Source organism: Gossypium hirsutum, chromosome D05 (genome assembly GCF_007990345.1).
Source record: "Gossypium hirsutum isolate 1008001.06 chromosome D05, Gossypium_hirsutum_v2.1, whole genome shotgun sequence".
In the NCBI taxonomy this organism is placed as follows: Eukaryota; Viridiplantae; Streptophyta; class Magnoliopsida; order Malvales; family Malvaceae; genus Gossypium; species Gossypium hirsutum.
This window is the reverse complement of record NC_053441.1, coordinates 17,498,167-17,512,436: the sequence shown is the minus strand read 5'-3', so window position 1 is coordinate 17,512,436 and position 14,270 is coordinate 17,498,167. Positions and strand designations below refer to the sequence as shown.

Sequence of the window (14,270 nt, the reverse complement as noted above, 5' to 3'; positions counted from 1 at the left end):
AATTTAAAAAAAATTCAGATATCAAATTAAAGATTAAAAATAAATTTAAATATTAAATGATATATTAACAAAAGAAAAAGTGTTTGGAAACTGTAAAGATTACGTTGTCCAGTTAAGATAAGCAGGGCATCCAACTTCGTCGCTTCGGTGTAAAGTAATGAATTGTCATTGCGCTTTCAACAGAATGACCCTTCATAGCTGTGATTTCTTGTCTTTGACAGTCTAATTGTTTTGGACTTGGAAATGATAAAAAGACTCGAGAGCCGTCAAGCAAGGCAAGGCCCTCAAATTGGATCGTCGGTCCACTTGCAAGAGACTGCCGACAGTTGGCCCTCAATCTTACGTAGTCTCCAAAAGTTGATAAGAGTATATGTAAAATTAATATTTTCGAAATTTATAATTGTTACCTCAATATTATTATTAAAATTTGAACTCTTTAAAAATTGGTAAACTATAAAAATAGTCACTTTTATTTGTCTCAGATTACATTTTAGTTACTTATATTTGAAATGTTACGTTTTAGTCACTTACGTTATCGTTTTGTTACGAAGTGATCATTCTATCGTTAAGCTCCGTTACCTCCCTAATAGCGGTCCTACGTGGTAGTCCAAATGAGTTTTAATTGTCAACTTAGATGTCCTACATAACAGTCCAAATTGAATTTTATTTAATTAAAAACCTATTTTCATCCCAACAACTAGACATCCAAGTTGGCATTTAAAACCCATTTGGACTGCCACATACGACTTCCGTTAGGGAGGTAACGAATTTTAACAGTAGTGTGACCGCTTCGTAACAAAACGATAACATAAGTAACTAAAATGTAACATTTTAAACATAAGTGACTAAAATGTAATTTGAGGTAAACAAAAGTGACTATTTTTGTAGTTTACCCCTTTAAAAATACAACATATTTTAATAAAACTGACCATTATTAATCATGCCAACTTGTCAAAATCCCAATCTGTTTTCAGGAAATATAAATGGGAAAATGAAAACCCTGTAGAGAGTATATTAATGGGCAAGATGACGTTCAAATGAAGACCTTGTAGTATTGATATTCTAAACCATGTTGGATTATTAGGTCAAAGTTCAAACTCTAAAGCAAAATATCCAAAACCAAAAGAAAAATCTCAAAGAGCATTGGTATTTGACCGACACTTTAGGATTAAGATAAGGGATATGACTTGATTATCTTCTTGAAATCGGTTCCACATTGTCTTCCGTAAATTGCAATCTTCATGCAATTCTCTTCAAGAAAAGAGTATCGATTTCGTTCGTAAATTGCTTTGATATGAATGTAGCATATAATTCCAAGCAGATTTTACATAAAACAATCACCATCTATCTATATTGGATGACCTCAAATGGTGTTTTCATCCATTAAACTAAAAGAAAAGCATCTGTTCTGTATGCGATTTCACGTATCCTGCAGGCACTCCGTCTAAAACTAAAGTAGGGTCCGTCATTCGTTCTTATCAAGTAGCTAAACCTTAGCTCATATATTTTTTTCTTAAGTCTATATTTAATTATCATGTCCTACAGAAAAAAAAGAAGAAAAAATGCTGAGGTTTCACCTATCCTTTAACGAGTCTTTCTGCTGGAGCTCAATGTGAAACGGTTGGCATGAGGGAAAGTTGAGAAAGATTTCTCTCATGAACTGGTGATACCGGAGGAAGGGATGCCGCTGCCAGTCGCAGGAGGTTGTGTTGAATTCAAACGATGAGCATTTTCCTTAGATGTGTGCATATTGATCTTTATCCTGCATGGGACACATGGTCAGAACTCTTGGGAACTAAATCTCTTTAATCTTTCCATTTTCAAAAAACAAAAATATCTTTCACGGCGCTAGAGCTGAAATCAGAACCATACTCTGCTACATGAAGGTGACTGAAGTTAACTGGCTAGCATGATCCACATGCTATGACATTGACTTTAACAAGATACATACCAGATGGACATAGAGAAATGGTGAAAATTTACCTGTTGTGGATATTGACGTACTCATCGGTCTCGTCTAATATCTCCTCCTGTCAGAAGCAAGCATTGACAAAAGAGATTAACATGTAATTCCCATAAAGCTTTTTAGCATACTGGAAATAGTTGTTCCAAGCTATCAAGCCACCACCAGAGGTAAAAAGATTAATATCATTACACCATGGGGAAGGGAGAAGTAATATGAAGGTCCCAAAGATGGTTGGTCTCTTCATTACCCCCAGAATGCATGATTGCAAGAGATTTACCTGAAGCAGTTCTTCAATAACATCCTCCATGGTGATAACACCAACAACCTCTTCATTTGATGGAAACTCAGGAATAGGAGTGTTTTCAATGTCCAATATACAGTATGAGCAACCTCTGTGTCGTTTCTTAAATGCAGGAGTAGTTGGTGGACTCTTCTTTGTCTGCTGACCTCCATCACTGTTAGTCACAAGTGTCTGAACATCTTGCGAGTCCGACTTATGCCCTGATTTTAGGGCACTTAAGGCAACCTCACGATCATCTGGAAATGCATGAAGGTCGGTGATATTTTACTTCAAAAGAACAAGATCAGTCAACCTAATGAAGGTATACTTAACCAAGAAAGAAAGGTACTTGTGGTGTGTAACAATATGCTAAAAAAATTTGTTTAGAGCAATTACTATCCTAGTACATATATACTCACCTTTTCTTGATGTCTCGGGTTCACCTCTTCGCTTCTTACAGCTGTCCTTAAACTCAAGTCGTTCACCATCTTTACCTTTCTTCACAGATTCTTCACTCTCATTTAGATCCTTGTATACCACAGCAATGTGGCTGTGACCTTTTTGGAATTCATTAAGAATATCATATAGTGGCATGTCCTCTGGCACCCTGTACAGTGAACAAGAATAATAGAAGAATAGATTTTACTTCTTTCTTGTTGTAAGGAAACAAAAACAACAACTAAACCGACTGAAGCTGATTATGAATATTCCAAAGGGACATGCATATCCATTGTTAAATTTCGTGTCCTCATCTCTTTTCCACCTATTTAGATACTAAAAGGTTATGCTATAGCAGAAAGATGAGATACTGTACCGTGGGATTTTTCTTATTATCATATTTCTCAAAGGAACTGGACCTTCTGAATCAATTGTTAACAGATTTTTAACCTACATATTTCAAGCCAAACCCAGAAGAAGAATGCACTAATTAAAGAGAGGAAAACATAAAATAAATTCGAATAAAGACATGCGGGAGATAACCAATATAAATAATATTATAGAAATGATCTTAAAATGGAAGGAATTGCTTTTTTGGGAACTATTAGACAAAAAGGCAGCAATGGAAGTGAAGTGCATCCTTGCAGGAGCTAGTAGGAATTTGATACAAAGTTTTCAAGTGACAGAAATCAGTAACATGCATTATGAATGGTACAAACACAAACTATTTCCAAAATAATACCCAAGATAGGAATAGGATAAATACACAATGGGTGAGCTGATAACTGTTTAAACAAAGGTTTCAAGTTGTACCTATTAGAGTGTCTTAAAGGAATAAGAGAAGGCAAGCAAAGAACAAGGTATTTTTAGGACAGATAACAGCACAGCTAACGTGATACTCATAGCATTCAGCAACGCCCCAAAGGTGCATCTTAGCATTCTCTAACTCCAAGGTTTTACATGGCCAAAAAGAATCCAAGGTTTTACCAGCAAAATAAACAAGAAATAGTAGCTCAGTTCTAAATTTTGATTGCATACATCTATTGGGCTTGGTCATTATGTCATAAGCTTTTAGGTCAAGAAAATCACATTTGATTACCAATGGCTATTAGTCATGTCACTGGAACTCCCTGCCATTGTTCTTACCTTATTCATCATTTTGTCAAAAGAATCGCAACAAAAAAATAAAGGAGAGATTTCCGTCAAAAGTTTTTCAGAAACAAAGACAGAATGGGAGGCAAGGTCTCATATGACCGTGGAACAGAAGTGAATAGCTGGCAAATAAGTGTAAAGTATCCTAGCAAGAAACTATCATAAAATGATAGCTTGTGCGGAGAAAGGAAATTACCAGAACAAGTCCAATTATATTTGTTGGGTTTCCATAATACACTGGAACTCTGCTATGACCCACTGCCATTACTTTATTCAGCGTTTCCCTGATTTGCAAAGAGAAAGAGAGAGAAAAGCTTAGAGCATAGGTAGAGTGGTAAATCCTGTTAGCAATTCACTGGGATCCACAAACCCACGAATCAAGAATGGTATCCAGATCAAGGGAAAATGCGTTTGATATTGGCGTCATGGCAACTTTGGCAGTCTTTTCGGTCATTTCAAGTGCCCCGGCAATGATAGTCGTCTCATCATGAGTCAGATCACCACCTTTCCCAGCCTAAAAAAAGAGCATATATATAATGACATATAAAGAAAAGCCAAGGACTGCATAAAACATTCAAACATAAACCAGCGGTTTTAAACATATATATAGTACCTCATTGCCATGAAAATCCACAAAAGTCTTTAGCTCTGCTCTCCGAAGGAGGGCAGCGTGTCCCTTACCCAACATCCAGTCCAAAATCTGGAAAGTACATGATATTAATTGAGAGAATATAAAATATAAACCCGGTTTCTAGTATAATACTAGCAATTTAGTTGCCAAATTCAACTACATCTAGTAACAACTTATTAAGAGCACAATATACAGCAAATACCGATATTCCTAACAGCATAATAGAAAAATTTGTAGATGACTATACCTTGCTAATTGGATAAGAAATTGGAAAGAAAAGAAAAAGAAGAACACGGACAAGAGGTGCCATTATCGCTCCGACTTTCAAGCCATAACGAGTGCAAATGGCTTGGGGCAATATCTGCAGTCAGACATAAAAACATATTTTAGCAAGACTACTGCAACTTCCTCCTAAAGATAGCAAGCTCAATCCATTAACAACCAACCTCTCCAAACAAGAGGATCAGAGTCACTGATATCAGAATTGCAGCCCACGGAGGCACAAGCTTGTCCAAAAAAATGGGAAGAGTCTGCATAGAAGGAAAATAAGTTAGGAAACAAGCAACAACATTGAAGAGAGAAACCGATAATGATCATTTAGAGCATTAACCTCCATTGCCAAGGAGTTTCCAATCAATAGAGTACATAGCAGAAGATGCTGATTTTTTACCACAGGAAATATCTTTGCTGCCAAAGAGAAAACAAAACAAAACGAAAGTTATTATTGTAAAAAAGGCCATAAAGTTCTCACCTTCTTGTAATAGATCAGCTAACATGCTAAATAAAACCCAATTCTACATGGAACTGATTGTTGCTTTGTTTATTGACTAATTTACTTTTACTATTCTTTTTTTCTTCTTCCAGAATCTAGAATACAGTCAAAAGCAAACAACAAAATAACAACCAAGACAGAGCCTTTAAGAAACCCTGAAGTCAGTAACCGGCCGCCTCACTTCGGCATCAACGCCATGCAATAAACCTATCGTAGTAGGAAGTAGGAACCGAGTAACAGAACTCGGTGAGTGGACTCAATTCCAAAAGCTAATTAAACCTTTTTTTTTTGGCTTTTAACTATCTAAAGATTCTAAACATAAACTATATATGATCAAGCCCTTACATTGATAGCTTAGTAGACCAACCAAAGCATCCCTATTCAAAGCACCGACAAGCTATTCGATACAACAGTATTAAAACCCCGCAATAACCAGCTATACCCGAATTAACTGAATTGACAAAATCAAATGACGAAGTACAGATATTCCAGTCAATAACTCATTAAAAATGAGAAAGTAAGGAGAGAAGGTTACCGGCATGGGTACGATCTTGAGGACGGCCAGACTTGATGAGGACTTCAAGGTCCACGAGACCCAGAGACATAAGTCCAAGTGTTAGCCCAGCCATCAACCCAGCAAAACATACCAACCCCGCAATTATGAGCAGATACAACGAGAATTCAACCCCGCAACAAGGAACGTCTGAAGCCATCCTTTCTGTTCGCCCTTTTCTCTCTGTTTGTTTAGTGTTGTTTTATTAGCTCTCTTTGAAATAGCAATCAGGATTCTGTAGAACAGCCGGAAGTTTGTCTGTTGCTTTGTCCTTCCAAATGATCGGAGAGACAAAAAAAAAAAAGAGTGGAAATTTGAGCGGACCAAATAAATAATTTGCTCACGTGTAGTGTAAGGATTAGTTTACTACTGCTTTGTGTTGCTGAATTAGGGAATTCATAGGCTTTTGTCCCCTTTATTACGTATCTCTGCAGCTTCGATTTGCTTACGTTTTAACCAGCAGTCTCTCTGGGCTCACTTTTTTTTTGAAGGTAAACTCATTAGTTACATTAAAATAGAGTCATTTATATTTTAATATCTCTAAATTTTTTAATTTTTTTTTGAATTTCTCAACTTATTTATCGGAACAAACCCAATAAAACAGAGTAAAACTAAAAGTACCGCAGTTAAAAACAAACACCCATCCAGAGCTCGAATTTAAGCTCAAGTTCCATTTCTTCATTTCAAAGCTCACAAATGGTTGATCAGGGCCTCACGACATGGTGGCTTGTTTCTTAGCAACAAAATAGTTCCTTCCTCATTTCAGTAAAGACCCAGAAATGTTTTGTTGATAAAAATGAAAATGTGTGTTCGGTTTCTTGTTTTTCTAGTGGTCAGACTCAGCGTCCTGTGAAGTCGAGGAGAGGTGGTGGCAAAGGGGGCTGGGTTTTATAGGCGAGTTTGTCGAGGGAGGAAGGGTATGTTGGGGAATCAGGAGAAGATTGGGGGCAAAACGGGGATAACAATTTAGAAGCGGTGGAAATGGCTGAAGAGGAGAAAGGGAAGAAAGGATCAAGTGTTTTGAATACCACCAAACATCTCTGGGCTAGTGCTGTTGCTGTTATGGTTTCAAAATTTTATTTTTTCTTCTTCCTTTTTAAAAAAAAATCTTTTTGATTGTTGGGAAAAAATGGGTATGAAGACAATGATGGATGATTTGTTTTTGTCTTAGTTTTAACTTTTGTTTCAGATGGAACATTGAATAACAAAACTTCGATGGTGAAGATTCACTGTTTTAAGACTTTTTTTAATTTTCCATGACTGGGAAAAGAAACCAAACCAGCCCCGTCGGCAGCCTATTGTCCGGAAGCACCTCTGACAATTCTTCTAAAGAACAAGATCGATTCCTCCCCATAGCTAATGCGAATCGCATAATGAAAAAAAATCCCTCCCCGTCAATGCAAAAATATCCAAAGAAGCCAAAGAGACAGGGTAAGAATGTACATCTCCGACGGGTTAGATCTTTTATCTTGCGATCGGAGTTAGGCGATCTGTTCATCCAAGCCTTAGGTGATTTGTTCGTCTAATTTGTCTAAATTTATCTAAGTCAGCCTTTAATCAAATAAGAGTTTCTTAATAAACGATTTATGCAAAAGAAGCAACCTTTACCTCGATGGACGAGATTAATTATATCCTATGATCTCCATCTACACAATAAACCTCCATTAGATACATTTGGTGCGATGGTCATATGCTTTGAATTGCGGCCCGTGACACGTCGAAGTTCATCAATTTTATCATTGGCGAGGCCTCTGATAAGTGTCTGAGGGAGAAAGAGAATTGTTTGGGCATGTCGTTTTCCTATAACCCAAATGTTGTTTTACATTGTTTAAATCTAGCGGAATTTAACTTTTTAATTACGTGGATAATATATAGAAATTTGGCTGATTTGGCATTCTTGATCAGCTGCCTGGTAGTGAGATAAAAATTAAGTGATCATTCTGAAAAAAATATTAATAAAATAAATTTAAAATTATCAAAATAGAAATATCTTATTTTAAGGTGAATAATAAGGGAATTTACCCTATTTTTAAATTATAATTACATTAATTAAGAGGTTAAAGACAAGTGTTAACTGATAAGTTGGTTGGTGTAAAAAGTATAATATTACTTTTTTCAAAATTTAGTTTTGTTGCTGTGTTTGGGAAGATAAAGAAAATTAGACAATTTAAGTAAAGCCGTGGCATGCGATGAAACTTGAGTTTGCGTGTGATTGTAAACTTCTTAATTTTTAAATAAAAAGAAAAACATAATCGGAAAGTTCTTGATTGTCACTCGGGCTTCAACTTTTAACTTTTTCTCTAAAAATGCATTGCGTTTTTTCGGATTTCAATTTATTTCCAAAATATAAAGATTAATATGTAATAATATAACAATACAAGGAAATTTTAAGCGCCACTTCCACCGTGAAAATATAAACATGAACATTACCAGATTCAGATTTGATTCTTTTTAACAGTAAATTAATTTATTTATTAATAAAAAATTAATTAAATTTAACTTTTATAATATAAGGATTTACCAGGTAACTTAATTTAAAAAGTAATTATAAATCTTAACTATTGGATGACCAAATGTTTCATTTTACTCTTTTGCCTCCTTCGTATCTCGCATATCCTTTGTATTATGCTATTTTTCTTTTAAAAAGGAACTTATTGAAGTTGTGGGGATAAACAAATTAGATGTATTATAAACTCAAATTTCAATTTAATTAAATAAATTAGGGTAAACTACCTTTACTATTAGACTATTAGAAAGTTTACGTTTTAATCTTTTAATTTCAAAAGTTTATAAAATGATCACTATACTATTTAAAAGTTTTTATTTAAATCATTGTTGTATAGTTTTTTCTATTTGCACGGCTTGCGACAACCAAAAGCTCTCATTTCCCTTTTATTCTACAATTATTTTTTTGGATAAACTATGTAAATGGTCACCCAACTATGCTTAAGTTTCTATTTTGGTCATTCAACTTTAATTTTTTTTTATTTAGGCACTAACATTTGATTTCATTCATGTTTTGGTCACTCCTCGTTAAATTGATAACGGAAAGCCTTTTTCTAACTGGTATTATAATACATTTAGGGTGGGTTTAGATGGGCGATTGAGTGCGGTGCGGTGCTTTTAGCTTACTTTTTGTCTCACGCTACAGTATCGCTACATTATCTAATCTCACCGCCACCACTGTTTTTACACTAACAGCAGGTAAACGCACCGCTCATCCAAACTCACCCTTAGTCCTCAATACTTGCATGTTCTGTCAATTTGATCCTAATTCTAAATAATTCAATAAATTTAGCCTTTCACATTTATGAATTTTATCAATTTGATCCTTAAACTTCCTAACCAAAGCTTTCAACTTTTAAATCATATTTCACATCTTGAAACTATATCTTAAAAAAATTCTCTCAACTAATGAGTCGTTTTCCAATCCAATTCTTAATACCACTGAGTTTATCTTGAAACTTTATTTTATTTTATTTTTTTTTCATTAGTTTTCTTCTAAATATAATATTTTATAATATTTTATTGATAAAATTTTAGCTAAAGAAAATAGAAAAACCTTTAAAAATATACTTTAAATTTACTTTCGTGGTTAATTGTATGATATTTCCTTTTAAGGTACATAAAAATAGTCTTCAAAGTTGACCCTTGAAATTGGAAACTAAATTCAGAGTTAAAAAATATGGCTTTGAAAAATCCAAATATTCAATAAATGATTATAAAAGAAAAAATTATGAACATTTAAATTTTCATATGAAAAAAATATAAAAGAATTAATTGAATTTCATTTTGTTACATTGATAATGATTTTTTCAGATTTATAAAATGATTAAGAGATTATTACATGTTTTATTTATTTTTAAATTTTAAATCCACAATAAATAATACATATCACTAATAACTTGATTCAGTGTCAAATCATTTATCAAATTAATTAAAACTAAAATTATGCTAGTTAGAGTGAAAAATTATTTTTTATAAATATTAAATTATTTATACAATTTTATTATATATTGTATTTTTTTATTATTTTCAATGATATTTAGTTAATTTCTAACAATAACTTTTTAAAAATATAAACAAAAAGGATTATATATTGAATTGAATAATTTTAACCATAAATAAAACAATTAATAGATGTGGGATACCTTTGTTTTGAAAGTTGAAAGCTTTGGTTAGGAAGTTTAAGGATCAAATTGATAGAATTTATAAATATGAAGGTCAAATTTATTAAATTATTTAGAATTGAGATAAAATTAATAGAATATGTAATTGTTGAGGACTAAATGCGTTATTATACCAATTAAAAAAAGGATAGCCGTTATCGATTTAACTGCGAGTGATCAAAACATGAACGAATTCAAACTTTAGTGTCTAAATTGAAATTTTTTAATGTTGAGTGACAAAACAGGAACACGAGTATAGTTGGGTGACCATTTGTATAGTTTATGTAATAGCACGATTTTTTAGTGGTGTCGGATAAATCCGGCGAGTAAGTTTATAAATATTATTATTTAATATTTACAAGTCAAATATGGTTTTAATTTTTTTTTTGATTTGGTAATTTATGTTTTATAACAATTTATTAGGTTCAAGTGGTAAGACCCTAAGGTCAAGTGGTTTTAGAAAGTGAGGTATCGGGACCTCGTTTTTATAAACCGAGCCGTAAATATTTTTATAAATATTTACAGAGTGTCATGAAGGTGGTATTAAAGTTTCATTAAAAAATTTTAATGTTTCGATAATTAATTAATTAAAAAGAACTAAATTGAAAATTTTACAAAATTTGATAATTATAGAAATTAGGTGATGAAATGGTGTAATTATTAATTGAGGAAGGACTTAAATGATAATTAAGCCCTAAATAATATAGTGGGACGGCAAATTGATGGATAAGGACAATAATTAAATTATAATGGCAAACTTGTAATTTAGTTGAAATTAAAACAAAATTAAGTAAGAAGAAATAGATTTTCTTCTCCATTTTCTCCTTTTTGTCACTGCCGAAACACCATAGAAATAGCTTGGAGAATAGGTTGAGCATAGGAGCTTCCATGTGAATTCAATTCTTACCCGTTTATTGTAATTTATATGTTTTTGATATCGTTACAACTAGATCCGGCTAACTCATACCTTTGTTTCTGATTCTGTTAACAATTTTAGAAGTTTCCATTTATAAATATTAGATGTTTTTGATGAATAACATGGATTTGGAGCTTTGGTTGTGTCGTGTGATGATTTTGTAGAGTGATTTTTGTTAAATATTGATTTTAGAATTAAATTGTGAAAATGTCAAAATATTAGAGTTTGATAGTGAATTTTAGGTTTATTAGGGGCTGTATGAGGGCCTAGAATATTTTGATAGATTATTGATTTGAGAAAATTAGTTAATTTGATAGATTAACTAATTAAGGGGTTAAATTACAAAAATTCTAAAAGTTTGGGGTAATTGCGTAAATTTAAAAAATAAAAGGGTATTAATTGTAAAATGGATTAGAAATGAAATATATGCTAATAAATAGATAATTTTATATTTTAGATCAAGATTCTGTAGATACTCGTGAAAAAGGAAAAATAGCGGAATAGTCATTGAACTTCTACAATTACTATAATTCAGTCCAGGTAAGTTCGTACAATTAAAATTTAACATTTGTATAAATTGATGATTGCTACTATGCATATATTCTATTGTTGTAAATGAATTATTGTTTGAATTATAATATTGAATTGGATATTTGGTTTGAATTGAACGCGAGATTTGAGTACATTCGTGATTTGGTGTATGACGGGGGTTTAGAGTGGAAATGGTATTGGAGGGAGATATCGGCATTTTATCCAAGTAAATAGGGGTTCAGCATTTGTTGCGAACTTTCGTGTTTTACTTTCTGTTTGGTGTGATTGTGTGGATCAATTCTTACGAGCTTCTATTCAGCTCTTACGAGCTTCTGTTGATGATGTACTTTTATCTGTAAGTCGTTCTTCGAATGGAAAAATCTCGGTAAGGTGATTTATTTAATGGATTTGAAAGACATGTTATTTATTTTTGTATTGATTTGAATACATATGTATTTATCGATTGAAGTTGTGAATGACAGGGAGTTGTCATGGATGATTTATTATTATTTGATTTATTATAGTTAGTTCGGGAAGATTTTTGTTTATCTCGTAAAACTTACTAAGTTTCATTAAGATTACTTGTGTTATTTAATGTCATTACAGATTTTTGAAAGATTGGACGATCAGATCGATACTCAAGTCACACTATCTAGTTTATCTTGGTAGTTTTTGAAATATTAAATTCAGATTGTATGGCATGTATAAGCCCTTGTGCTATTTTGGTTAATGTTTGGCTTATGTAAATGTTATAAATGATATTTTGTGCAAATAACCAATTTGCAAAGGGTGTGAGAATGATGTATAGTTGTTATGCTAGTATGTGTGGCTTATATATATTTGATTTGTTGTGGTTGTGGTAACTTTATTAAATATTTTGATTTGGTATTGCTTGAATGAGTTGATGAATTGAATTAATGAGTATTTTGAGATTAAATTGTATATAATTGTGGTTATGTTAGGCACATATTAGGTTGGTTTTGATGTGTTTTTGACTCGATTAATGTCATTTTGATTTTATATTTTGGTTAGTATTTGAGTTTCTTAAGGTCTAAGTAATTTGATTATGTTTGTATTAATGTATGATTTGAATGATTTACTATTCTGTTGTCCTATAATACTCTATAATCCTATTTCGGCGACGGATACGAGTTAGAGGCACTACATTTAGTGGTATTAAAGCTACTGTTTAGTCGATTCTTGGACTGAACTTAGCGTGTGAAATGTCTAGAATTACATGTCATATAAATCTACGATAATGTGATGTGTATGATCTGATCTAACCTTCATTTTCTTATAGATTGTAAAGATGTCAGACGGATCTGATCATGCTGACAATGATGAGGTTAACAGTAACGTACAAACTTCTGAACATGGGATGAGTAGTAATGTCTCGATTCTTCCGGCTCAAGAACATGAGCTTAAAAATATGTTCTTTGGGTACATGAACCAGTGGTTCAACGAGTTTATGCAAGTGAAAAATTCGGCTCAGCAACACCCCCTATTGTACCACCTGTTGTACCTCTAGTTGCACCTCCACCCCCTCTAGTGATTGTACCTAATAGACGTACTCCGATTGAGAAACTTAGAAAGTGTGGTGCTGAAGAATTTCAGGGCATATTAAAGGATGACCCGCTTAAAGCTAAGTACTGGTTTTAAAATATATTACAAGTTTTTTGAAGAAATGGCTTGCTCTCTTGATGACTTTCTTAGATGTGTTGTTTCATTATTAAAAGAGGAAGCGTATAGTTGGCGGTCGACGATAGTAGCTGTGGTACCGAGGGAAAAAATTTATTGGGAATTCTTTCAGACTGAGTTTTAAAAAGAATATGTTAGGAAAATGTATTTGGACAAGAAAAAGAGAGAATTTTTTAAGTTACGTCAAGGAAATAGATTGATAGTTGAATATGAGAGAAAATTTGTATATCTCAGTAAATATGCTCGAGAAATTGTGCTTATTGAAGAAGAAATGTGTATCTGGTTTGAAGATGGTCTGAATGATAAAATTTGAATGATGATCGGAGGTAATGAAATATGAGAATTTGTTGTCTTGTCTGATCGTGCACAAAAAATGGAGGAAGTGTACAATCGCAAGATACAAAGGGATAGACGGATTCGAGAACTTCACAAGAGAGGTTCTTTCAAATCATTTTTGGCATCACCGGCGAAGAAGACTAAAGATGATTTTAGCCGAGCTACCTCGGTGTCTGAACATCTAAATAAAAACAAGACGATTCAACATGATTTCAGAGTATCTACTAGACCAGTTGATAGTGTGGGTAATGTACGAAATGCTCTGAAGCCCAATTGTAGATATTGCGGAAAATATCATCTTGGCGAGTGTAGAGGTAAAATAGGATCCTATTATAGATATGGATCAACTGATCATTTTATTCATAATTGTCCTAAATTGCCAAAAGGGGATGAAGATCAGAAAGAAAAGCAAATGTCTACCTCTTAGAAAAGTAAACATTCGAGCCAAAATAGTGTGCTACCGGGACTACTCGTTCGGGAATAAAATACACTGTCGTTCGAGAATGAAATACATTATCGTTCAGTCAAAGGCTAAAGCACCTGCTTACACATATGCCATTTGAGCTAGAGAGGAAACTACTGCTCCAGATGTGATTGGTGGTATATTCTATCTCTTTGATGTTACTGTGTATCATTGATTGATCCTGAGTCAACTCATTCTTATATTTGCACTGCATTAGTAACCGAAAAAAAGTTACCTGTTAAATCTACTGATTATGATATTCAAGTTACTAATCCACTAGGTCAGAGTGTGATAGTTAATTTAGTTTGTTGTAATTGTCCACTGAAAGTTAGGGGTTGTGAATTCCCTGCTGATTTGATGTTATT

The 14,270-nt window shown here is 33.0% G+C and overlaps 1 protein-coding gene across 4 annotated transcripts; it reads right to left on the bottom strand.

Annotated features, from left to right (window-relative positions):
- Positions 1 to 1,271: 1,271 nt before the first annotated feature.
- Positions 1,272 to 7,588, bottom strand: LOC107905428 (DUF21 domain-containing protein At1g47330). 4 transcript variants are annotated; one of them, XM_016832086.2, is made up of 13 exons: positions 7,401 to 7,588; positions 5,775 to 6,063; positions 5,078 to 5,154; positions 4,914 to 4,997; positions 4,715 to 4,828; positions 4,450 to 4,536; positions 4,211 to 4,350; positions 4,033 to 4,120; positions 3,061 to 3,134; positions 2,666 to 2,853; positions 2,244 to 2,503; positions 1,984 to 2,030; positions 1,272 to 1,762 (listed from the first exon to the last, which is right to left on the bottom strand). In XM_016832086.2, exons 2-13 carry the CDS (start codon positions 5,950 to 5,952, stop codon positions 1,654 to 1,656), a joined length of 1,446 nt encoding a protein of 481 aa, XP_016687575.1. In that variant the 5' UTR covers positions 5,953 to 6,063; positions 7,401 to 7,588; the 3' UTR covers positions 1,272 to 1,653. The 4 variants fall into 4 exon arrangements, with proteins under 4 accessions (XP_016687575.1, XP_016687574.1, XP_016687573.1 ...); XM_016832085.2 differs by lacking the exon at positions 7,401 to 7,588 and adding an exon at positions 6,414 to 7,296; XM_016832084.2 differs by lacking the exon at positions 7,401 to 7,588 and adding an exon at positions 6,163 to 6,385.
- Between the last annotated feature and the right edge of the window lie 6,682 nt (positions 7,589 to 14,270).

Bases quoted from the DNA above. Each gene is read 5' to 3' on its own strand.
- LOC107905428 (XM_016832086.2), bottom strand. From the start codon at position 5,952: ATGGCTTCAGACGTTCCTTGTTGCGGGGTTGAATTCTCGTTGTATCTG. The intron at 4,537-4,714 runs GTATAGTCATCT...TGTACTTTCCAG, and splicing joins TTTCTTATCCAATTAGCAAG to ATTTTGGACTGGATGTTGGG. The intron at 3,135-4,032 runs GTAATTTCCTTT...TGAAATATGTAG, and splicing joins ATATAATTGGACTTGTTCTG to GTTAAAAATCTGTTAACAAT.